General features: G+C 43.0%; 1 protein-coding gene across 3 annotated transcripts; it reads left to right on the top strand.

Moving 5' to 3' along the window:
• Window positions 1-17,939: 17,939 nt before the first annotated feature.
• LOC141611937 (pentatricopeptide repeat-containing protein At2g39620) lies at window positions 17,940-21,296 on the top strand. Of its 3 annotated transcripts, XM_074430596.1 has the most exons (3): window positions 17,948-19,966; window positions 20,075-21,007; window positions 21,134-21,296. In XM_074430596.1, the coding sequence occupies exons 1-2, from the start codon at window positions 18,004-18,006 to the stop codon at window positions 20,641-20,643; spliced, it is 2,532 nt and encodes an 843-aa protein (XP_074286697.1). In that variant the 5' UTR covers window positions 17,948-18,003; the 3' UTR covers window positions 20,644-21,007; window positions 21,134-21,296. The 3 variants fall into 3 exon arrangements, with proteins under 3 accessions (XP_074286695.1, XP_074286697.1, XP_074286696.1); XM_074430594.1 differs by having other exon boundaries at window positions 17,940-21,007; XM_074430595.1 differs by having other exon boundaries at window positions 17,949-21,007; window positions 21,138-21,296.
• The last annotated feature ends 4,745 nt before the right edge of the window (window positions 21,297-26,041 follow it).

The raw sequence follows: 26,041 nt of genomic DNA, 5'->3' as shown, positions 1-26,041 counted from the left end.
TATATTGATTGAGTAGTCTTGACCCCGTGTTGTTTTGTAAAACTGCGGTGATCCATTCGGGGATGGTGAGCAGATTGTGACAGTGTAATGCGAGATGTTTAGCTATGGGACAGTCATGGGGAGTCATCACGTCAAGTCTAGCTTCCGTTGTTATGAGTTTAGATGTCTTGGATTTCATTTGTATTGAGACCTTGTACGTTTATTTTGAGTTGGTCCGAGATAATGTAATCTTTAACTTTTATACTTTAATAAATGTTGTTTGGAATTTATAACTTTGATATACTAACCTCGGGAAACCGAGATGGTAACAGCCTTTCATGTTAAGGTAGTCCTTGGTAAGGTACCTTGGTATGAGGGGGTGTTACAAAGTGGTATCAGAGCCGACGATTCCGGCACCTAAAACTAATGAACTCAATGAACTTAGGGAGTCTAAATAAAATGAACCCGGGGAGAGTTGTTTGGAGCTACCGCAAAGACTTGGGAGACGTCCGAGTCGCACTAAGGCCCTTACGATCTCAAACCGGTCACATGGGGGGAACTGTTGTATGTTTGAGTTATGTGTGTTTGATATCTATAGTTTGAATCTTGTGCATGGTTGAATTAAATGATGAAAGAAGTGGAATGTGATAGTTGTTGAAAGATGCATCGAGGATTGTTGATGTTAAACTTTGAGCATGAATATGTTGGCATGTTAAGTGTTGGAACATGGTAAAATATGAAAAGTGAATTGTGAAATTGTATCTGGTTGATATTGAGCATGAAGAATGTGATCATGTTACCTGTTTAATACAATGTTGAACATGAAGTATGGTAGCGGTACATGTGCATATGAACATGATGATTTTAATGCTTGATTGTTGGTAGAAGCATGTGATTAAGGTCATGCGTCTATATATGTGAATGTCGTGTTTAATTTTCATGTGAGTATGATAAGAGTTCACTTGTGTACTGGTTTCTTGGAGTTTTGAGTTGTTGTTGTTGCTTTATGCATGTTCAAATTGTTTTGGTTTAGGAAATTTGATTAGTATGAAGATCGATTACGGAAGGGTTGTCTTAAAACTGTCATAAGTCGAGTTCTAGAAAAGATATTGTTGTGATTCCAAATTGAGGTGATAGCTTGTCCTCTTACGATTCTAACGATAGGTCACACGCCCAAAATGACCAAGTAACGAGTGAGATATGACTGTTTTACGAAAACTGGACGGTCTTGAGAAGCTGCCGATACTCGACCGAGTAGTCCCTACTCGGCCGAGTATCTTTTATACTCGACCGAGTATTCCATATTCGGCCGAGTAATCTCTCTGTGATAATACTGTTTAGCGTCTGGAGTCGTGAACTCGGCCGAGTAGTCTCATACTCGACCGAGTAAGGTCTACTCGGCCGAGTATTCCCAATACTCGACCGAGTAATCCTTCTGCGACAATTGAGTTTGCTTCTGGAGTTGAAAACTCGACCGAGTAATATAGTTACTCGACCGAGTACCTTGTACTCGACCTAGTATGTTATGTACTCGACTGAGTAACTCACTGGGCGGCCACTTTGAGTCGGTGGCTATGTTCTTACTTTTGTTTTGAGTCGGTGGCTATGTTTTTACAGTGCTTTGAGTCGTAGGGTATATACACATATATGTTTTGAGTTTTAATGCATTCTTTTATATGTGAGACGGTCTTGATACGTAAGTTACCGGAAGTTATGACATGGAGAATGACGGCTTATGAGGGACATGTGTTGGGTAAGGAAGACATGTGTTAATGTGGTTGTGAAGGATAGTGGAACAAGAAAAGGGAAGAATGATGAGCTAATCGAGGTAAAGAGCATGTTTTGTGAGATATGATGAGTGATATAGTCGTGTGTTGAATAGTATAAAAGTAAGTGTATATGGGCAAGGGTGATGAGTGTAAAGAAGCATGAGAATGAAAGATTGAGATAAGGGATACGAATAGTGGCATATTTGGATGTGTAAGGATTTATGGAGGAATACTGACTAGGATAGGGTTGCTTAAGGATATATGTAATGGAAGGTTGTTGTAAGAAGATAGGAAAGAGAGGTATATAGTGAACTTAAAGGAAGTTATGTCGCGATGTGGATTTGTAGATAGTGGCTAAGTTTGGGAAGTTGGAATATCGAGGGGTGAGCCTAATGTGTAATTCTTTGGACAAACGGTATGAAGTGAATTTTGGTTTCTAGAGATACGAAAGGGAGATACGACTAATTGAAGAGTAACTGTTAGTGTGTGGACTTGATGGTGACAAGGGAAGTGAGAAGAAAGATAAGAGAGGATATATAAATGATAAGAAGAATGATAAGATATTGATATGAATTAAGGGAATTAGAGTTGTGGAGCTATGGAAAAATAAACAAATTAGTAAAGAGTTAGGTAGGAAGAGAAAGGAGATGAATTATTAATTGGTATTATTGAGTAAAAAGGGGGAAATAAGGATGGAAGTAAGTTGAGAGAATGTTGACCGGAGTTAAGGAGCATGAAGGTAAGAAATTATGGAAATGTACGATAGTCTCACTAGAGGATGTGAGTTAATGATTATATAAGAGAGTAGGACGACATGTTAGCCGTGAGTTTCGAGGTATTAAGGGAATAAGGAGCTTGTAGAGTGTTTGCACGATCTGAGATTTTGGTGGAGAGTTAGGTAACGATATGATAAAGGATAGAATTGGGAATAGTGTTGAGGTAAAGCTTGTTGATGGATTGGATGTTCGTTATTTGGGATGATAACCAAAGAGAGAAAACGGATTGTGATATTAAGAAGTGATAGTAAGAGAGTAGTCACATGAAGGATGTTGGTGCCATAGTATTGTCACTTGTGGCTGAGAATGATGTTACTTTAGAGAAGTTAGTTGTTCTAAGGAGGTTGATTTTGTGGAGGTGGTTAGTATGTTTGGTTGTGAGGAAGTATAAGATGTGGATATACGAGGTGTTCGCTGGAAGTTGGGTACTGATGTTATGGCTACATTTGCCGGAGGGGTGATAATTGTGTGTAAGAGAGGATATGTTATGAAAGGCACCTGAGTTAAGTCCGGATGAGAGGTATTCATTGTCAAGGGGTAACTTACGTGATCAGGATTGACTAGTTGGATGTGATTACGGGTCTATGATATGTGTAAATGTTTGTGTGAGGTTCAGACCTCACAAGAAGTGGTATGGTGTGATAATTATAAAGTTGTTATATGAATGTTTTGTAATTTATGTTGGGTACGGTATACTAATGGAATGAGGTTCAAAAGGTAATAATTTGATTGATCTGGCATGAATAGTTAAAATTGTATGTGTATTGATGATACATGTTTATCCCGTGAAATGGTAAGGATGATGTTCATGAGATTCTTGTCAGTTTATTCCGTATAATATGATGTGTTATAATCTAGTAAAACGGTTTTGAATGAGTTTTCTTGTTCGAAATGTCATACTGAGTCAGTGTTTATGGGAATTATATGTGGTTGTGATGTTTATCGATGTGGTTGTTGTGCCTCGGGTGGTGATCCGGGCATGGTACTTCGTATTGTGATGCGGGCATATTCGCGCTGCGGTGCGGGCTGTTTGTTTGCGGTGTTGCGATGCCGTCACCGGTTGTGGTTGAGTATACGGGGTGGTTACGATTTGAGTTTGAAAGTCTGAGACCGATTAGGCACAGATTGTTGTTTTGTTCTTTGTTGTTTCTTGTGAGTTTCGGTGTTAGACATGTAGACTCGTTGTTTTGTTTGTTGATGTTTCTTACCAGTTTCGGTTTGGGAATGAGGGTAGAGGATGATATGAAAGAGAGTTGTATATGTTTTCGTTGTTATCATGGTATAGTGATATTCTGTTGATGGGACACAGTTGTGATAGGTTGTTACCGTAATTTTGATCTTGTTCTAGATGAGGCTTTGGTAGACATGGTAATGATCTGATATATGCAAGTGATTCGTAGAACATGTGTGGTAATGATCTGATATATGCAGATGGTTCATAATCCTTTGTTGAGACAGTGAGTTTAGGGTGTTGGGTATTTAGTGTCGTGTTAAGTTATGTATGAGTCTTGCGGTAATGAAAGAAAGGAACTTGAGGATCTAGTGTGAGTGTACGTAACAAGTGTGGATCGTGAATTATGCTCTTGGCGATAAGAGTTTTATATAGTTATATAGAGAGGTATGTCGTGTTGCGGTAATGTGGAAGAGTTAGAGTGTTTGTCATGATCAGGATTGTGTGGTATTGGTTAGATGGAGTGCAGAATGATTTGAGGTATGAGAACTGTTTAAGTAAGAGAGCCTTGGATATAGTAAGTGTTTAGATTATAGGCGGGTATCTTTCACATGTGATGGTGATGAGGATAATGAGAGGTATAGCTAAGGTTCTAGTATTAGTGAGTTACGAGGACGTAACATGTGTCTTAAGAGGAGTAGTATCACTATGGCAAAGAGCGTCTGAGGGTTGTGCATGTCGTAATATTATTGGACGTAGAGTGTTGGTGTAGCATAAGGAATTGATGGGTACATATAGTGGTTGATAGTGTTAAAAGGCTATGGCTGTGCTTGTAGTAGTTCGTTGTTTAGGAGTGTGAGAATTTTTTCGATAGTGTTGATAAAAGTGGATGATGATATTTATGAGTTCGAGAGTTTTGGCATCTGGATGATGATGTTGATGAGTGTGAGTAAACTTTGAGGACGAAGTTCCTTTTTAAGAGTGGTAGAATGTAACATTCCGTTTTGATGGTTGATCTTCTTTTGTGGATTGTCTTGGTATTGAGTGCTATTGAGTGTTATGCAAGTGAGACAAGATTGGAAACATTATTTTGTGGTTATTCGATAATGTTATGGAGTCAATATGGAGAGGATATGTTATCTAGTAAGCGTGGTTAGTGGAGCGGGTGTTAGGTGTCCATGTTTTATAGGTTGGGTTGGAACTTCGGGGACGAAGTTCTTTTTAAGGGGGGAAGATTGTAACACTACGGATTTTTATAAGCTAAGTACTCGACCGAGTAGAGCCTACTCGGCCGAGTAGTGTCAGGAGTGTAGTTTGTTTGGGTTCTGCTGAGGAATACTCGGCCGAGTATGGTGAATACTCGACCGAGTAGAGGATACTCGGCCGAGTATACACCTTACTCGACCGAGTATCCGGCCTGACGGGTATTATTTCCGCGATTTTGGTTATAATGATTAGAGGTTATATATCATCGTTCGTCAGTTTCTAAAATCATTTCTCCCCAAAAACATAAACTACGTTCATTATTCTCTAATCATCTTCATCAATTCCAAGTCAAAGGTTGTCGATTGTGGGTTCTAGCATCTCATTCCGTGTCAATCGCCGTAGTAAGTGTCTTATACTTGTTCATCTATTGTCATTCTTATAAGTTAACAAACCCTAATTTGGTTAATTTGGGGATTTAGGGTTTTGGTCGTCATATGTCGTTGATTGTTGATTATCGCTGTTGTAGGTGATGATGTGTTACTAGTTGTGCATTTGTATGATTGATTGCAGCGTAGCGGATTGCGAAAAGGTAGGGTTTCTCCTACTCAGTACTGTTAATTGATTGAGATTGCATATGTTTTATAATTGTCGTTATCTCCGATCATCGGAGGTTGGGTGTTGTGGTGACGGTATTGGTGTGGTTGTCTTTGTGACGATTGTGGTGTTGTGACAGCTGTGGTGCTGTGTGTGTGATTGTGGTGGAGTCACTTGCGGGAGTGACTTCACACCCTAGTTCGCCCTCCGTGGAACCCGTCACGGGAGGGGATGTGCACATTAAGGGACAGGGATTGTTAGTCGCTCGTTGATGAGCTGGACTAGGTGGGGATGGGTGCGGTCACCCATCTTTGGCGGCGAGGATTACCTGTTGCGATGGGTAATCTGGCAGGGCTACACACTTCGGTGTGTAGTCGGTTACTGTGTGAGATCAGTGATCAGTTGGTTGTATTGTTGTTGTCTTATATTGATTGAGTAGTACTGACCCCGTGTTGTTTTGTAAAACCTGCGGTGATCCATTCGGGGATGGTGAGCAGATTGTGACAGGTAATGCAGATGTTTAGCTATGGGACAGTCATGGGGAGTCATCACGTCAAGTCTAGCTTCCGTTGTTATGAGTTTAGATGTCTTGGATTTCATTTGTATTGAGACCTTGTACGTTTATTTTGAGTTGGTCTGAGATAATGTTATCTTTAACTTTTATACTTTAATAAATGTTGTTTGGAATTTATAACTTTGATATACTAACCTCGGGAAACCGAGATGGTAACAGCCTTTCATGTTAAGGTAGTCCTTGGTAAGGTACCTTGGTATGAGGGGGTGTTACAAAGAGACTTGAACGGAGCACTGGAGGAAGCTGGCCCAGTCAAGACGCCGGGGGAGCCCAGAGTGCTAGTGGTAGACCTGAGTCCTTCCCGCACTCGCGGGAGGACGGCGTCGCCGCAGCACCAACGAGGCATTCCCGCAGGAGTGAAAGAAGTCCGACTCGCCGAGTCGGAGAAGGAGTCCGACTCACCAGAGTCGGAGAAGAAGCCCGACTCACCAGAGTCGGAGAAGAAGCCCTTCCCGCCACGGGGAGAGGAGCCGGACTAGGGATGTGAGGAGCCGATCGCCGCGTGTCGTTCGACACGTGGTCAGACAGCCCCTCAGCGCCTACGTCCTAGATACCCCGGTGCCGACTAAGCTGAAGTTACCACCCATAGCATACAAAGGAGAAGGCGACCCGACCGACCACACCGAGGCTTTCGAGTCTTACATGTCGGTTTGGAAGCAACCTGATGAGGTTTGGTGCCGAGTCTTCCCAACGACACTGCATGGGATGGCACAAAGTTGGTACAAGGGGCTACTGACGATGGGTCGGTATCTTTGTTACGCCGACCTAAGGGACACGTTTTTAGCCCAATATTCTTGCAACAAGAGGAGGGCCGTTGAGACATCGGACCTCCGACTATCGACAGGAGGAGGGAGGCGAGTCTCTCCGAAGTTATGTGAAGAGGTTCGACGCCAAGGTTCAGCAGATTCGTGAGTGAGCAATGAACCGGGCGGCCTTCGCGGCGATGAAAGGCCTCCCGCGAGGGGACCTAAAAATGAGCTCATCAAGTGCGGCGGCCCGAACTCGGAGTCCGTCGGGAAGATGGCCGACCAGGCCATCAAGGTGGAAGACTATCACGGGACTGGGTAGGCCACGCGAGGCTGGGCACTCAGAGAAGAAGAGCCACCGGGAGGACAACCCGGATGAAAGACGCCGTGACAATAATAGGTCACGTTCTGACAAGTCTGCCAGGAAACAGAACTCGGCGGGCGCCGGGGGAAGTTCGGGACCGCACAACCAAAAGCGGTACAATGATCACACCCCCTGGTCGTATCGGCCGCCGAAGTCTTCGCCCTGAGCAAAAACGAGGGTCAGAAGTGGGAAAGGCCCCCCAGGCCGAGAAGTGACGGTGACACGAGCCAGTACTGTGAATACCACGGCCACACCGTTCACTTAACTGACAACTGCCGGCATCTGAAGAACGCCATCGAAGAGCTGATCCGAAAGGGGAGCCTCGGCAAATATGTTGCCAAAGGCCAAAAGACTGACGCCGGCGGTTCAAACAAGAAATCCGTCTTTGAACGGATAGGAGTGATCCATGTTGTTATCGGGGGCAACGAGAACGGTGGGTCCGCTCATGGGCACAAACGACACCTGAACGAGCTGTATCAGGCCATCAACTTTGTGCCCAACACAGCGGCTCCCGCTTCCAACATCCCCGATATAACTATTGGGAAGAAGGACTACGAGGGAGTCATCGCCCCTCACAGCGACCCACTCGTAGTCCACTTGGACATAGCCAACCACCTGGTGAAGAGGTGCCTGATTGACACAGGCGCCTACACAAACATTATGTACAGCGAATGCTTTCTCAACCTCGGTCTGAAGGTTGAAGACTTGAGCCCCTGCACCAACCCGTTGTACAGCTTTTCTGGGGCCGGCCTGGTACCCCTTGGGTCAATCAGGCTGCCGGTGAGGTTCGGCGAGGGAAGTGCGGCCAAGAATGTTATGTCTGAGTTCGTGGTCATTGACGGCTCGTCTGCCTACAACGTTCTCATAGGCCGAGTCACCCTGAGCGAGGCCGATGCAAGAATGTCCATCCGGCTCGACATTGATGTATGTCTCGGACCGGGGGGAAGCGCATAAGCTCGTCTCAAAGAAAGAAAAGGACGAAGTGGTCAATGTCCAAGTGTCCGCCAGAGGGTGCAACATGCAATCCTTCAAAGTGGCGAAGAAGTCAGAGAAGGGGAAGAGCCCATCCTTGCAACAGGAGGGCGAACGCATGGATACCACCGTCGGCATGGTCGAAGGAGCGGAGACCGAAGAGGTGGAGATTGACCCAGGCCGCACCGTAACTATCGATGTTAACCTGGAGCCAAAATTCAGAGCCGCTCTCCTAGACCTGCTGAGGAAGAATAAGGACGTCTTCGCCTACTCAGCGACCGAGATGCCAGGCGTGAGCCGGGAGGTAATTGTTCACAAGCTGAACGTACTCCCCACCGCTCGCCCTGTCAAGCAAAGGATGAGGAACTCCTCGGCCGAGAAGGATGAGGCCATCAAAGCCGAGGTAGATAAATTACTGGCGGCGGGCTTTATCGTGCCTTGTACTTATCCTGAGTGGTTAGCTAATGTTGTAATGGTGAAGAAGTCGTCAGGGGCGTGGAGGATGTGTGTAGATTTTACCAATCTTAATAAAGCATGCCCCAAAGATTGCTATCCCTTGCCTCGAATAGATAGTTTAATTGACGCAACGGCAGGCTACACTATGTTAAGCCTGTTGGACGCCTTCTCAGGGTATCATCAGGTATTCATGGCCGAGGAAGACATGCCTAAATGCGCATTCATCACCGTTAACGGGACATACATGTATAAAATGATGCCGTTTGGTCTGAAGAACGCCGGCGCAACTTACACAAGACTGTTGGACAAAGTGTTCCAAAATCAAAAAGGGCGAAACATTGAGGCTTACGTCGACGATGCTATTGTAAAAAGCAAGTCCGACAGCGAGCACTTAGCCGATTTACACGAGACATTTTGTTCATTAAGGAAATACAAGATGAAGCTCAACCCAATGAAATGCAACTTCGGTGTCCGGGCAGGTAAGTTCCTCGGCGTACTTGTCGGCGCGCCGGGGAATTGATGCCAATCCGGACAAAGTCCAGGCAATCCTAGACTGCCGGAGCCGAGGAATCGAAAAGAGGTTATGATCGACCGGGAGGATGGCGGCTCTAGCCCGTTTCATCTCTCGGTCATCCGACAAGAGCACCCCATTCTTCAAGGTGTTGAAGGGGAATAAAGACTTCAGCTGGGGGAGGAGCAGAGCACGACTTTCAAACAACCGAAAGCTCATCTTCGACTCTCCCAACCCCGTCCGGCCGATCTTTGGGGGAGACACTATATCTGTACATAGCGATTACCTCGGCCACGGTCGGTCCGTGATCGTCGAGAAGAGGACAAGCAAAGAAAGACCAATCTACTTTGTCACCATACGTTGTTGCCGAGAGAAATTACCCGCTGATTGAAAAAGCAGCCTTTGTTGTCGTCGTCGCTGCAAGGAAACTGAAACCCTACTTCGACGCACATCCCGTGACGGTCTTAACCGACCAGCCATTGGAGAAAGCATTGGAAAAATTTGAGCAATCCGGCAGGCTCATCAAATGGGCGGTAGAGCTATCCGGCCGGCATTCGAGACAAGCCGAGGCCCTCGATAAAGGGACAGCATCGGCGGATTTCTGGCCGAGTGCACATACCAAGAAGAGCAAAACCCGGAGTATGGGAGGTATACACCGACGGGTCCTCCACGACGAACAGCTCAGAGCCAAGATACTTATCATCGGCCCAAACGGGGACGAGTTTGAGTACGCCTTGAAATTTACCTTCTCGGCCTCAAACAACGAATCCGAATACGAGGCGGTGATAACCGGAGTCGAGCTAGCTAGGGCTGCCGGGGCGGAGCACATCATTTTGAAAACAGATTCACTTTTAGTGGCTAATCAAATCAGAGGAGAGTACGAGACTCGAGACGACGGAATGGTAAGATACCCGGAAAGGGTAAAAGCGACACCTCAAAGTTGAAATCTTTTCGAGATACAATGCATTCCAGTGTCCGAGAACAACCGAGCCAACGCTCTCTCAAAAGCTCGCCAGTTCAACCATCAAGAATGTCACCGAACCGTCTTTGGTGGACATCAGAATGCCAAGAGCATTGCGAGGCCGCCAAAGCATGGTGGGTAACATAGAGACCGAGACGACGTGGATGACTCCGATAATGAAATACAAATTGACAAATGAACTACGGAAGACCGCATCTCTCGCGAGAAGATAAAGAGGATCGCAGCAAGGTACTTGGTGTTTGAAGGGGAATTGACGGGAGGTCCGTGACGAGGCCACTCTTGAAGTGCGTCGGTCCGGCCGACGCGAGCTAATCCCCGACGAGAAATTCACAAAGGCATCTGCGGCCATCACATGGGGGCAAGAACACTAGCCCACAAAGCTCTCCGAGCCGGCTACTTCTGGCCCACCATGCTTGCGGATTCCAGAGCCAAAACCAAAAAGTGCAACAACTGTCAAATGCATGCTCCGGTGATACATGCGCCATCCCGAGACTCGCAACCGGTACTTAATCCCCTTCCTTTCGCACAGTGGGGGATGGATCTACTAGGGCCATTTCCAACGGCATCCGACGGAAGAAAGTTCTTGATTGTCGCCGTTGACTACTTCACCAAATGGGTTGAAGTCGTAGCGAAGACTGCAAAGACGACGGCGGCCGTAAGAAAGGTAACTGGGAAAATGTCATAACTCGTTTTGGGTTACCCCAAGTCATGGTATTCGACCACGGCCGAGAGTTTTGGAGTGACACAATAATGAGTCGGGCTGGAGGAACTTGGTATCAAATTTGCATACTCCTCCGTCTGTCACCCACAGAGCAATGGACAGGCGGAGGCAGCCAATAAAACAATCCTCAACGGTTTGAAGAAGACAGTTGAAGACCTAAAGGGAAGATGGGCCGATGAACTACCCGGCGTCCGTGGTCCCCTGCGAACCACGAGAGAAAGAAGCAACGGGGTACAAATCCGTTCCACTTAGTCTACGGTCCGGCGATCCCGCAATTGAAGCAACGGTGCCGACATTCGAACGGCCACCTTTAACCCGGTTGAAAATGAGGAAGGCTTAAGAACCTCCCTAGACCTGGTCGAAGAAAGCCGAGATACAAAGACGCCTCAACTTGGCAAAGATACCAAAACCGAATGAGAAAAGCTTACAACCGGAGAGTCCACAAAAGGGACTTGAAAGTAGGGGATCTAGTCCTAAGAAAGTCGGCCGCCACCAACAAAGGAAACATTCATGGTAAACTAACGGCCAACTGGGAGGGTCCCTACAAAGTGGTTGAAGAAATGAGGCCGGGTACATACCGGCTGACCGACATGGAGGGTGTGCCTCTGATGAGCCATTGGAACACTGACAATCTCAGGAAATACTTCGTGTAGCGGCGGAGGTGTCCAAAACAATTGTTGGCACCCCAACGCATGTTTACATCTAATGAAGAATCACCCAATTTTTCCATCAAAGTGTTTATCCCCTCCGCAGTCATATCGAGGTAGACGCCACGGCCCAAGCCGGGCAGTCACCCCAAGAACGCTGTCGCGCCGTAACCCCTAGTCGCCTCGGCCCACCGAAGGCCTGGCAGGGGACACAACGGTCGATACGCCAAAGAACGCTGTCGCGCCGTAACCCCTAGTCGCCTCGGCCCATCGAAGGCCTGGCAGGGGACACAACGGTCGATACGCCAAAGAACGCAGTCGCGCCGTAACCCCTAGTCGCCTCGGCCCACCGAAGGCCTGGCAGGGGACACAACGGTCGATACGCCAAAGAACGCTGTCGCGCCGTAACCCCTAGTCGCCTCGGCCCACCGAAGGCCTGGCAGAGGACACAACGGTCGATACCATAACATGTTCACAACGGCGGTTGGGAAGCGCAAATCCGACACCTCGGCTAGACCGAGAGTGAAAGAGGAAGCGACCAACACGCTAGCATGTTCAAGAAAAAGACGTTAAACGCAGTTGAGATACGCATTCTAGCTGCCTCAGCTAAGCCGAAGGTAAAAATGAAAAAGCACTCAATTAATAACGCAAGAAGACAAGAAAAGACCTCGGCCAAGCCAGAGGCAAAACAAGCAAACTTTTACTAAAAATGATAACAGGTTACAAGTGAGGAGAATACAGACGACGGTCGTCCCCATAGGGATAAGCCAAAACGCAACCTACCAAAGTTTTACAAAAACAAGGAAAAGAAAAGCAAAAGGTTACAGACATAATCATTTGAAGCGCCAAAAGATGGCAGGGAGGAAAGGATCAATAGTTAGCCCCCGAACACTCTGACTATCCGAGATGCCGGGTGAGTCTGGTGACGACCGCCCGTCTCCCTATGCTAGTTGCTGCCCTCCATCGGCAGCAGCAGCATCATCAGCAGCAGCATCATCTTCGGTGGCCGGCCCAGAGGAGGGCTCGTCATTTTCACGTGCCTTTAGCCTCTCAGCCTCCTCTTCGGCCTCTTTCACCTTTGCATCGTAGGCCGCCTTGGCCTCGGCTATCTGAGCCGCCTTCGCCGCCTCCGCCTTTTCCGCAGCCGCTTTTTCCGCGGCATCGGCCATCTCATCCAGAAGCTGTTCAAATTTTTCCCACGGGAAGGAGCCTTCAGGAATGAGCTTCTTGATTGCCTCCCTGGTCGCTTCCTCAGCCTGATCCCGGAATTGAGCGCACATGTTAGAGATGATCTCAGTTTGAAGCATCTCAATATCTTTCTCCTTTTGGGCAAGGATAGCCCTAGTGTCCCTATGCGCCTCCGACTGAGCCAAATACATTTTCCTCCATTCTTCCCTCTTAGCAACAACGGCGTCGTAGCCGCCCTTATACCTGTCCCGCTCCTCCAGCAACTTGGCAGAGGTGGCATCAGCAGCCTCAACTTTGGCCCTCTCGGCCAATAGCAGCTTCTCAGCTTCCTCCACACGCTTCCGAGCAGCAAGGAGGTCAAGCTTAGCCTTCCCGGCTTCTCCCTTTGCAGCGGAAAGATCAAGCTTAAGCCGTTCGATCAATGGCCCAGCTTGGGCCATGACCTTTTCTTGCTCCATAATGTGGGAGCCGGCTAGTTGAGTCCACTTCGCCAACCTCTTGTATATTCTTGTACCCTCTGCCACAAGCTCGGCGGGGGAAACCTTCTGGAGTAAGGAGTCAACGGTGACATTTCTATCACCCGCCTTCTCAGGCTGCTTCTCTAATTGCCGTTTAGTAAGAACGACGGCTGCCGATGGCGGATCTACAAAAATTCACACAGCGCATCCATGTCAACATTCATTGACACATCAGAGAGTCTGTCATCGGGAATGCATAATGAACCAGCTAAGTCTGAACCACAGGTTAGGTCCGTACCAGTCTGGACCCTCTTAGATGGAGGACCGGGTGAATCATTCTTTTCCCCGGCAACGGTAGAAGCCGGCAGTGGCTCTTTTCTCTTCTTTGGAGGAGGAGGGCCCTTCGCAACGGTCACCACCTCCTCGGAGACATCGATGACCTCCACATGCTCCTTCTGGACCGTTGGGGTTGAAGAGGGAGTTGGGATTGACGCGTCGCCGACCGGACGCGCCTTTAGTTTTCTCTTGGCACGCCTCCGAGAACCCGTGCTTGAGCCACCGCCGGATCCGGTGCCTTCATTTGCTTGTCCATAAGTTCGTTGGGAGCCGTCTACGATCACGCGTCGCCTGAGGGTGCCGCTCAACGACATTCCCGTCCTTATCAAGCCCTAACCTCTTCAAGGTCCTCTCGGACAGATCCTGGCCAAACCGGTCCGCAAGAAACCGACAAGAGTTACATAAAAGAAGTAAAACAAAGCTCTAAAAACAGGAGCGTAACGAGCAAAGATGGGCCTCACACCGACCCTACTCACCCTGGTTGAGGGCCGGTATGAGGCCGGCGCGACAAAGCGGCTCATCTCGAAGAATAATCCGAGTCGGGGCACCCATCCCTTCTCAAAGCATCAAACAACAGATCGCCGCTACTCATCCGCACCAAGAGGAACCCTACGGCATCCATCTTGAGCTTACTGCGGGAGACCCATTTTTCACGCTCCCTCTTACTCTCGCACCGCAAGTTGACTTGGTCTTTGGAAGGACCGGGCAGCGGATAGTCATCCCAAGACTACGACATACACCCACCGCCCCTTCCGGTCCTTGCGGGAAGAAAGCTTATCAACAGAGACGTAGCCGGCTCCATCTCGCACGCCGTACCACCCCGCTTTGCCGGGGTCGATGCCCGAAGATGATGAAGCCGGCGGAATAAGTTAATCGTAGGGACCTCCCCTTAAAAAGACAGAGCCACACGAAGCCAACTATCGTCCTAATGGCCAATGGATGCAGTTGAGCCACGGCGACGTTCATAGCTTTGATGATGGCCGTGACGTATTTATTCAAAGAAAACCGGAGCCCATACTCCGGTGCACGATATATACGCCGATATGACCGGGGAGGGAAACAGACCGCCTGACCCTCCCGGGGATAACAATTTTGTACCCCTCACCGAAGGAGAAATGACCCTCGAAAAGAGTTCCACCGAACAATCTGGGCGAATTTATTGGTCCAGGCACGGTCAGGACCAGTCATGCAGGCCTCGCCGTGATCCAGGATATGCGGCCTCTCTTCACCAGAAGGAATCCTTTCCTCACCGTCATCATCAAAGTCATCATCAACATCATCCTCCCAACCCTCCAAAGCTTTTGGATCGACTTCGGGAGACGGAGACCTAGGGCCCCCAGACCTTATCGGGATGGCGTCTAGTATCTCCTCCTCATCAAGACGCGACGGGGAACCCCCCGGCGCAGGTTTACTAGGTCCGGCATCAGCAGAAGACATGTTTACAACAAAACTTACAAAATAAAAGAGAAATCTGTTTGTTTACCTTGAAGAAAAGCACTAGCCGAAGTAGCGACTCTGAAGATTAGAGGAGAAAGAAGCCCTTGAAAGTTTAGAGAGAAGAAAATTTTAGAGAAAATGAAATTGGTGGCCAATTTCAGGGACTAACTGCCCTATTTATAGGGGAAAGCCCATGAAGAAGGACCAATCAGGCATGACCCATGAAACGTCACCAATCAATCAACGGACACGTGTCAGACATGCAACCACGGGATGTCAATCGTTGCAACAGTTGAACGTCAATCAATGCAACAGTGACCAAGCGTCTTCAACACGCCCCCTTCATCTCTTTGCCTACTCATCTTCCTCAGCAAATTCCTAAGTATCTGTTCTCCGCCGGCCACATGATCAACCAAGCTTGTCAACACCGGCTGGGGGCAATCAAAAGCACACGGCGCTCACAACCTCGGTCTCAGCCAGCACCACTTTCTTTTCCACATCTGATGTCCATTACACATCTATGTGGAGGGGGGATATGGTACGGCCTAAGCAGAACCAAGCCGAGGAAGAAGAAGCCGGGGCAGAAAATTTTTTCAAACTTGCGCAGAATATACGCTCAACATACATCGGAGCCCATACCACGGCATAGACTACGCTGGGGGCAAATTGATGGGGCATATTCTGCACCCGCTGACCGAGTCAACACATTGAGCAAGGTCAAAGATATCCACAAGCAAGTCAACGACTTAGACAAGCCCTAACCGACGCGCACTGTCGGCTGTCTCTTGGGTCCCGACCGCACTAACTAGCCCCGGGGCACACATCCGCGAACTCATATCCAAGACCCCTCGGCGGCGAGTCAACAGGGCCCGCCGGCCTACCATGGGTCCCTCGGCCGAGGGTAGATAAGTCTTTCCACCTGCTAGCCACTTGGCCACTACGTGACAAAAGGTGAAAGTCTATAAATACTCCTCAACTCTCATTGAGGAAAGGATCCATAATTTAACCTAAGAATCACTATTCATCTGGTAATATCTTCCTTATCTCTCTACAAAATATACTTCGCCAAGTAACAACTTATCCTTCTAAGTTTACTGACTTGAGCGTCGGAGTGAGTTCGCTCGGTCCAAAGCCGAGCCCTCAGTTTGTTCATCGTTTCAGGAGACCGCAAGGAGGATTCAATCAAAGACGTCATTCTACAAGCACGGGTGGTAACAAATAACTGCTCTGGAATTACACCCAGAACACAATCTTTATCACAAGAAAATCAAAGACTCAATGTTCGGGTGTAAACAACAATGGTGAACAAAGAAAAGATGAACAAGAGAGTGAAAAACAACAATCAAACAACAAAGAGTGGAATTCTAACATAAACAACTAAACCAAACTTAAGAGAAAAGCAAATGTAAACAAATGAAATTAAGAAGAGAAATTATACCAATTCAATAGTAAAGAAAGGAACTTGGATTGAAAATAAGAAAGGAGATGCCTTCAATCTTCTTACAACCCAATTTCTAACATTAATAATGGTATAATTATTGAATAACTTGTTCTAATTAGGGAAAGATTAACAAAGTAATTAGCAAAGTTTGAAACTTGGAAAAGGGAAATAAATTAGATCTGGGGTTGTGTGTACAATTGATTAAGGGAGGGGGTATTTATAGGTTGCACTCTCATTAGGGTAGTGTTACAAATGGGCTTTTGAAACGCGGAGACGCGCTCCTGGCCGGGCAACCGGCCGCCGGTCCCATGACCGGCAGGGAGTCTTCTGGAAGATTTAAATCAAATTCATGTCATCAGGTGGTCACGGCCGGTCGACCGGCTGCCGGTGCTTGACCGGCTGGGGACGCGCTTGACTTCTTCTTCTTTTGTTGACTTTTGATCTCTTGAGTGTGCTCCCAGCCGGCTGCCGGTCCCATGACCGGCTGGGAAGCTCCTGTAACTTTGTCAACTTTTCTCCACTTCTTGTTCTCCCAGCCGGCTGGCCGGCTGGCGGTTTAGTGGCCGGCTGGGAGTCTCTTGTAACTCCTTTGCAAAAGTCATTTGTATACATTTGAGGGCTCCCAGCCGGCCTACCGGCTGGGAGTGCACTTCAGCTTCTTTTCCTCCTTCTCCCATGCTTAGTCTAATGAGCTCGTTTTCTTGCTTCAAATCTCCCGTTCCCGCCTCAATTCCTGCAGGGAGGGCACAATGTCATAGGTACGGGAATCGGGGCATGGATTGCAAGCAAGAACATATAAAACCGACTCAAATGGGGTTGGAAAGCATGAAAATAGAGGGGAAAAGGGTGCAAATGAATCCTATATCAATATTCTACGGTGTACGGTGTACCCCTGCGTTTTTCGGTTTTCTATGTTATACCTCTCCTTTTTTTTTAATTCTACATTGTACCCCTAAACGTCTTACTTATTTCTCCATCATAACCTCGTTTAACTCTCCATTAACTTTATCACTATCAAACGACCGTACTTTTACCTTTATTCTGACTTATTAATTGTATATCACCATTCTATATGAGAAACATCACAAATCACTTTTAATAAGCACCAACTACTATCAAAAACATTTGTTATGATTCATGACATTATAACGGAGATTTTTTGAACTTTTAGTTAGTTTCGTATACTATTTATCGGGCTAATGAGTAATTCGGGAACTAATAAGTAAATAAGTAGGTTATCGTGTAACTGGGATGATAAATAAACGATTTAATAGGTTATTTAAGAAACTAAGTTAGCAAAGACAATAAATAAGGTCATGGTATAAACTAATGTCTAGAGTTTAGGGGTACACCATAGAATATAAAAAAAAGGGGTACAACGTAGAAAATCGAAAACTACGATGGTACACCGTAAAATATCCCCTTTTTTTTCAAATTGATCGTCTTAATTATATCTACTATTTGAAAAAAGAAATTGTCACTTTTGGACCTCAAAGTCGTGAGTTATGGCCAATAAAAAACATTTTTTTGGTTTAAAAATTAGGTTATACTATCATATAAAAATGAAAAAACACGAGGGATTTTTGGGTCTTATGAAGAGAAGTGATTGGCGCGACCAAACGTATAAAATCCGGAATAAAACTTTGCAGCCGTGAAAGACATCGGACACAAAACCATGAAGATTCAGCACATTTTGCATCGCTCAGTTCACTCCTTAGTTACACCAACCTCCAAATTTCCAACATTACACTCCAAAATCCCAACAGATTATCGTCACTATATTTCATTATTTCCCTCTTGTAAAGATTTAAACGCCATTTTCCGCATTCATGCCCGTTTATTAGTCTTAGGCATCGCCCATTACAATTCAACACTTTCTCAATTAATTAACGCCTACTCATTGCACCGAAGATGTGATCTTTCTCGCTTAGTTTTTGATTCAGCTAAAAACCCAGGTGTAATTTTGTATAATTCTATGATTAGAGCTTATACTAGGTCACAAAACCATGATTCTGCATTGCAATTGTATAATACTATGTTGGAAAATAAATTAGAGCCTGATAATTATACTTATACTTTTGTGCTTAAAGCTTGCGCCGATAAATTGGACTATCAACTTGGCGTTCATGTTCATAATGATGTGATTAGTAGAGGGTTGGAAATGGATGTGTATATTGGTACTAGTTTGGTTGATATGTATTGTAAAATGGGTCGCCTTGATTCTGCAGTAGAGGTGTTTGATAAAATGCCCAAACGAGATATCGTTTCTTGGAATGCTATCATTGGAGGGTTGTCAAAGGATGTTAATTTTTGTGCGGCATTAATGCTTTTTAGGAAGATGCAAATTGGTGATAAAGGGATTGTGCCAAATTCAGTTAGCTTGTTGAATGTGTTTCCTGCTCTTTGTAATGTAGAGGATGTTCAACTATGTAAGTCTGTTCATGGGTTTGTTATTAGGAGGGTGTTTCCTTCAGAGGTTTATAATGGTTTGATTGATGTGTATGCGAAATGTGGGTTGATTGAATATGCTCGTAGTGTATTTGATGGGATTCGTGATAAGGATGATGTGTCGTGGGGAACAATAATGGCTGGTTATGTCTATAATGAATATTTCTATCAAGTGTTGGAGTTGTTTGACAGTATGAAGGGTAAAAATGGAATTATGAACAAGGTATCGGTTGTAAGTTCCTCGACAGCTGCCTCTGAATTGAGAGATTTAGAGAGAGGGAAGGAGATTCATGAGTATGCGATACAACACCATATCGATTCAGATTGTAAAGTTGCTACTTCTTTGATGAGTATGTACCTAAAGTGTGGAGAATTGGGGAGGGCTAATCAACTTTTTAGGGGACTTAAGGAAAAAGATTTGGTTGCTTGGTCTGCCTTCATAGCTGCATTAGTTCAAGGTGGATTTCCTAAAGAAGCCATGGCTCTTTTTGGTGAAATGTTGCATAGGAAGTTAAAACCTAACACCATAACTTTATTGAGTGTCTTTCCAGCCTGCGCTGAGCTATCTCTACATAAATTCGGCAAAAGCATACACTGTTATTGCCTTAAAGCCGTTATGGATTCAGAAGTCGCAACTGGGAATGCTTTAGCTTCAATGTATGCAAAGTGGGGATTTTCTCACCAGGCATTAACCGTCTTCCATAGGATTCAGTACAAAAATGTAGTTTCATGGAATTCTTTAATAAACGGATATGCTCAGAGTGGAAAAACTCAACAAGTGATAGAAATGTTCCATGAATTGCTATTATCAGGAATGAAACCCGATTCTGAGACTATGGTTGGAGTCCTACCTGCTTGTGCTCTTTCTCATCATCTAGACCAAGGGATGTGTGTACATGGCCTAATAATAAAATGTGGATTTGTGTCCGATTGTCATATACGGAATGCTCTGATTGACATGTATGCGAAGTGTGGGAAGCTGTCATTTTCTGAGACATTATTTAATGAAATAAATTTTACCAAAGATGAGGTCTCTTGGAATACCATAATTACGGGTTATGTGCAGAATAGCTGCTTCAAAGAAGCTATGTGTGCTTTTCACCACATGATATCTGAAGGACTGAGGCCGTCTGCAATTTCTATAGTGAGTGTACTTCCTGCAGTATCGCATTTAACTTGCCTCCCTCAAGGTATGGCAATTCATGCCTATACAATACAATCAGGCTACCAATCCAATACCCTCATTGGTAACACGCTTATTGATATGTATGCTAAATGCGGATGTGTGAATTTTTCAGAAAGGTATTTTGAGGAAATGGAAAACAGAGACACAGTTACATGGAACACAATGCTTGCTGGCTATGCAATACATGGGCACACAGAGCGTGTTATTGCACTTTTTTCGCATATGCAAAAAGCGAATGTCATTCTTGACTCAGTGACCTTTTTGAGCATATTGTCAGCGTGTAGACATGGTGGTTTGGTGGAAGAAGGAAAAGAAATATTTAATTCCATGTGTGTAGATTTTCATCTTGAGCCCAAGTTGGAACACTATGCTTGCATGGTGGACTTGCTGGGCCGTAGTGGTTTGTTTAGCGAAATCTTGGACCTGATTGATAAGATGCCTATGGAACCTGACGCAGCTATTTGGGGGGCCTTGTTGGGTGCTTGTAGAATGCATTCCAATTCAGAATTGGCTGAAATGGCTTTGAATAATTTAGTGAAGCTTGAGCCTGCAAATCCAGCACATTATGTAGGCCTATCCAATATATATGCTCAATCTGGCAAGTGGATTGAGGCTAAAACCACACGGTTGAAATTAACCGACACTGGCCTTAAGAAAATACCAGGGCACAGTTGGATTTAACTACAAAGCAAAATTACTCACAAAACTGGTTGAGGTGCTTCTTATTGTATGATAGCAATCATTTTATCGAGCTTTGGTGCACCATTCATCGTTATTCTTCTATGGGGTAAAGTTGCGTACATCAGATCCAGCGTGTCTATCCATTTACTGAATTCCATTTGAGGCACTGGTGTATTCTTGTTGTTGTTGTCCTAGACTCCTATGTACAGCTTCAAAGTATTGACATTGTCTTAGTTCTCTGAAAGAAACCTGCTCGAAGACGTTAGGTGATCGACATATCAATAAAAAATTGGCCCATCAATATCACATACCTCGTATATCAGCCGACTTGTGCTGTGATGACGTTACTTGGTTCCCATTGATGGTAATTTTTGTTGCCTTTTTATTCTTCTCTGTTTCCCAAATTTATGAAACTGACAAAATCTGTTTAGTTTTGGTCTGATTCATTAATAATGCTTTTGTTTGTGTTATGTCAATGACATGTTCCTAGCCAGACACGCTAAAGAAGAGAAGATGAGAAGAGTTTCAGCCTCAAGTCCTCAACATCCCTCTTGGCAGCTATTAAGTGTTTAAAATGGAGTATGTTTCTTGTGAATATATCTGAATTTTGATTCATCGTCCATCAAAATCTTCACTAATCTTTGAGGCTGCTACCAAGTTGGCCTTCTTTTCCCTGTTTTCCTGTACTTGTTTTTTCTGCGATGGGCGCGACCTCCAAGTCTCCTTTTCCATGGAGCCAATGATTCGCGATATTTTGGTTTCCATCATGATGAAATAAAGCTAAATGGCTCAAGAAACTGGTTGTGGTTCTTTGGGCTTGAAGAGTGGTTGGTGAGTGGTTGGTTGTCAGACGGGCCCCGTCTGCCGTCTTTGGTATTCCACTTCAGGAGTTTTTGAGGGGTTTTGAGGTTGCGGGATTGAACCGTGACCTCCGGCCACACCTGGGCTCGATACCATGATAGATGAACCAACTCAACCAAAACCTTAAGGTGATGGTTGAGGCCCAACTATTATAAATATTTAAGGTGATGGTTGAGGTTCAAATCCTGGCAACTTCAAAACTCCTCAAAAACTCGAAGTGGAATTCCAGCACCCGGTACGGGGGAGCCGGTGCACAACCAACCACTCTTCAAGTCCAATGGGCATTTGAGTGAGAGAGCGTAATAGAAATATTTATAATGGTTGAGGCCCAACTATTATAAATACTAGATTTTGTGCCCGTGCGTTGCACGGGTTACGATATTGACTCACCTCTAATTGTTATGGAACTTTTTAATATTATTTTAAACATTCCATGTAACTATTATGGAAAGTTTTAAATATGATATTATATCGAGTAAAATGTGTATATTGAAAAACAAATAATTATTTAGTTATTATATTGAAAAATAGAACATTATTTAGTTTTAAATAACTATTGAGTTTAAAACGTTTAAAACGTTTAAAACTAAGTAAAATGGGTTTTGTGAGAAATTAAATTCCATATAATTTTTAATATTAATTAGTCTTTTTGTAATACTACTATCTCATAGTACTATTATTATCTTATATACTCCCTCCATTCCTCTTTCTGATATTAGTTAGGGAATTTTGACTTTTTTATATTGTTTTTCTCACCTCTTAGTTTTAGGTTAATTATTTTTTTGTAATATATCAGTATTGTATAAGGCTAATGATTTTACAACAGACTTGACATGACCATCCTAAATAATTAACTTGATAATAATATATCCGAAAATGACCTCGCATCTCACCCGACTTGAACTCTTAAAATTCTAAATGACATGATCCAACTTGACCTAACATGCGCCTGACTCGACTGAACCCGTTTGCTAGGTTTACTTGCAATACAGTATAAAGTATGTTGGCTAATATTATGAGTTCAAGTCCAATTCATAACCATTATATAAGATATTACGGAGTACCTTTTTTCACATAAATAGTTGAGCGAAACTGCTCCCTTGTACTTCCTCTATTCCATTCAATTATATACATTTGAATAACCCAAAAGGAATATCTTTACATTATAGAGTTTGATCACCTTGTACGGGATATTTGCAACAATGTTCGTGAAGATGAATGTCACGTTGAATAGATCTGCGCAGAGTTTCCTACAAATTTAACAAAAAGGAAAATAATATTTAGATTTACAATCAATATGACGAAATTAACTTATACGGAAAATAAATCCTTACAAATATGAACTGAAATCTAATAGAGTATATAGGATGAGTAACTATTTAACAATAGTATAAAAACAATGTTAACAATACAATAAAAAATGGCAGAGGGCAGGAAGTATGATTTTCTTATTGAAAAATATATCAATATCTCAAACAAAAACCATTGGTTCACCCTGCATTAGAATGAAGAAAAGTAAAAAAATAAAAAATAAAAACTTATAATGAATGAAGTTTATGGTTTCTGTGAAGCGGTTAGTCTCTCTTAAAAACTGGTCAAAGTATCATCCCATATGTTAGTTTGAGAGTTTTCAAGGTTGGATTTCAGAAGCAAAATTTCTATTTAAATACTTGAGAACTTACCTTACTTTATTTCCCACGATAAAATATGTATCAACAAACCTGTAAAAAGAAAAATAATACAATTAATTTCATAGCTTGTGTGATAAATACCAAATAATATTAAATATAAAAATCGTAGACCATTATAAGAATGGTCACAGATCACAATGTAACGTCAAATTTTCGATGGCATAAATATATAAATATATGCTCCGAGATGTATATACAAGAGCAAGTCACATTAAACACGAATGACAAAACACAAAGCAAAATGGCAGGCGTTTACTGGTTTAATGAAGTCTTGTGTGAAATGGTTATAGTCATATAACCAAACAGTTATCTTAAATGAGGAGTACAGCACTACAGCTTTAAATGGCTTGACAAATTAATTTACAAATTGAAATATATTGTCCATTGTATATTTGTATTTATAAAATTTGTTTTTCAGGTTTGTACGTAGGGTTTAAATAATACAAATATCCGAGATGTTTTCAAATTGAGGAAATTGAAACGTTGTTAACTTCTCAATTCTTATTGACAGATAATTTATTAGTAAAACTTTATCCCAATAAGAATATTTATATTCTAAAGAAAATTTTATCCCAATAAGAACATATATATTCTAAAGATATATTTTATTTTTATTTTTATTTAGTGTTTTATAAAACTTGGAGACTCTCTCGTTGCCTGAAAAAAGCCTCTTTTATATATATACTAGATTTAATGCCCGTACGATGTACGGGCCTAGAAATAATATCTTTTCGTTTAATTTCTTTATGACTGACAATAGAATCGATCATGAAATAAATCTATGACTGTTGGGCGATTGTCATATTTTGATTTGCACGCTGATAATTTTCCCACTTTTTAAATTGAAGACCCGAGTTTGAGCTTTTACAAAGACTTTTTATTTTTTTGAGAAACTTTTACAGAGACTTTCATACTATTATGTTCATAGATTTTTTGTTTGTCTATCGTGTTAAAATCTTCTGTAACTATTTTAATTATAATTCAAACGTTATTTGATTATCTAAACTATGAATATAATTTATTCCTGCGACGTGGAAAGATGTATTTAATTAAATTTTTATATCTGTACATAGTTATTGTTGTCTATGCTCAAATTCTATTTGCAATAATTCATCAATAGTGCGTAGATGCGTGAGTTATAAAAATACACAAATTCTCTTGTTTTTTTTTTTTTTGTGCAAAGAAATTCTCATTTATGAAAATTTGTATTTGACTAAACTACTGCTTACAGTTAGCCATGCATGGCCGTCTCCAGCAATCTCGATATAGTTAGTTTATCTCTAAGCGGCTCTTTTTGTAATTCCGGTTAGTATTTCTGCCGTGCTTTTTCTTAGAATTATCATACATTCACACTATATTGTTGATAGCAATGATAGAATTTGTTAAGGGAATAAAGATAAGTCAATTTTGATCAATAAACTCATATATAGATGTTCAGCCAATTGAGACAATACCTGCAAGAGCATTCGAAGTGTACTACTTGACTTTCATCATCCTTAGCTAAACTTGATTTTGGCGAGGATAATTCATTAAAAATAATTATAACTATATTTACTACTTAAAATTATACGCTGGGAGGTATTTCCATCTTGGACATACACTAAGAACTCTAAGTCATATAAAACTCCTTTTATTTAATTAATCAATGTTTAAACTCCTACTGTAGTTGAAGTAGCTAATCACGTCATGTTGCTAATTGCTACTCTTTTATATGAATTGCTACTACAGCCTACGTAGATGTTTCTATGTACAGAGTATATACTCTTTGTCTCTTTGATAGTGATAACAGTAATAATTTATTTTAAGAGACTACTGTATTTCATAACACTGATAACACTTTGTAGTTTCAACAACAAAAAAGACGTACTCGTTAAAACGTTTTAACACAATATTTATGACATTATCTTTTAAGGAAAATGAAAGGGCGCCACCGGGTGACACCCAATTTGGGCGCCACCCTCTCACATGGGGTGAGTGGGGACCCCTTCAATAAACAATTGTTGTGAGAGGGTGGCACCCAATTTGGGCGTCACCCGGTGGCGCCCTATCACTATCCATCTTTTAAAAGGCATACTCATTAATTAACAACACTTTGTGTATGTTCAATGGAGAAGACCATGTACATTTGTGTCATCTTTTTTCGCTATGGCTAGTCTCTATCTGTGTGGATCAAATTCCATGCCTTTTCGAGTTGTCAATGATCAAATAATGGACCAACCTATAAAAATGCAATATTATTAGACATCATTTAGTACAAAACAATATAAAATTAAAATTATTACTCAAGTATTGAAAAAAATAAGGCAAGAAACATTTAAATTTATTGATAAATGAAATAATCAAAACTTCAAAAGTAATAGTATAGTAGCATGATTCGTGTAACAAAGGTCGTACAAAAATATAATGTAAATAACACATTAAATTATTACTCCGTATTAAATAAAAGCTATCAAAAGAAAGAGTAGTGTGATTTGGGAAGCTAGATACTCCTATATACTCCGTAGCAATGAGTAGTATACATTACAATTGTAAGCGTAAGATAGGATTCTACAAATCACGCGATTTAGTGTCTTTTTGAATTAAAGTAGAACTTATTTACTCAACTAATTATATTTGACCCAGCTTAGAACCCCTCGACAATTCTAGGTTATTTTGATCAATAATTCTAAAAATTTTAATCCATTATTTGTTTTTAAATCATGAAGTTCGTAAAATATGGAAATTCTAATATACATCACTCGAAAGTCTTTTATATTTTCCGTAAGAGATTCTAATATCACTCAAAAGTCTTTTATTTTTTCCGTAAGATTGTTACTATTTTTTTGTAAGATTGTTATATATGGAGT

Source organism: Silene latifolia, chromosome 11 (assembly GCF_048544455.1).
Source record: "Silene latifolia isolate original U9 population chromosome 11, ASM4854445v1, whole genome shotgun sequence".
In the NCBI taxonomy this organism is placed as follows: domain Eukaryota; kingdom Viridiplantae; phylum Streptophyta; class Magnoliopsida; order Caryophyllales; family Caryophyllaceae; genus Silene; species Silene latifolia.
The sequence above is the reverse complement of the archived record's forward strand: the minus strand, read 5'-3'. Positions and strand labels throughout refer to the sequence as shown.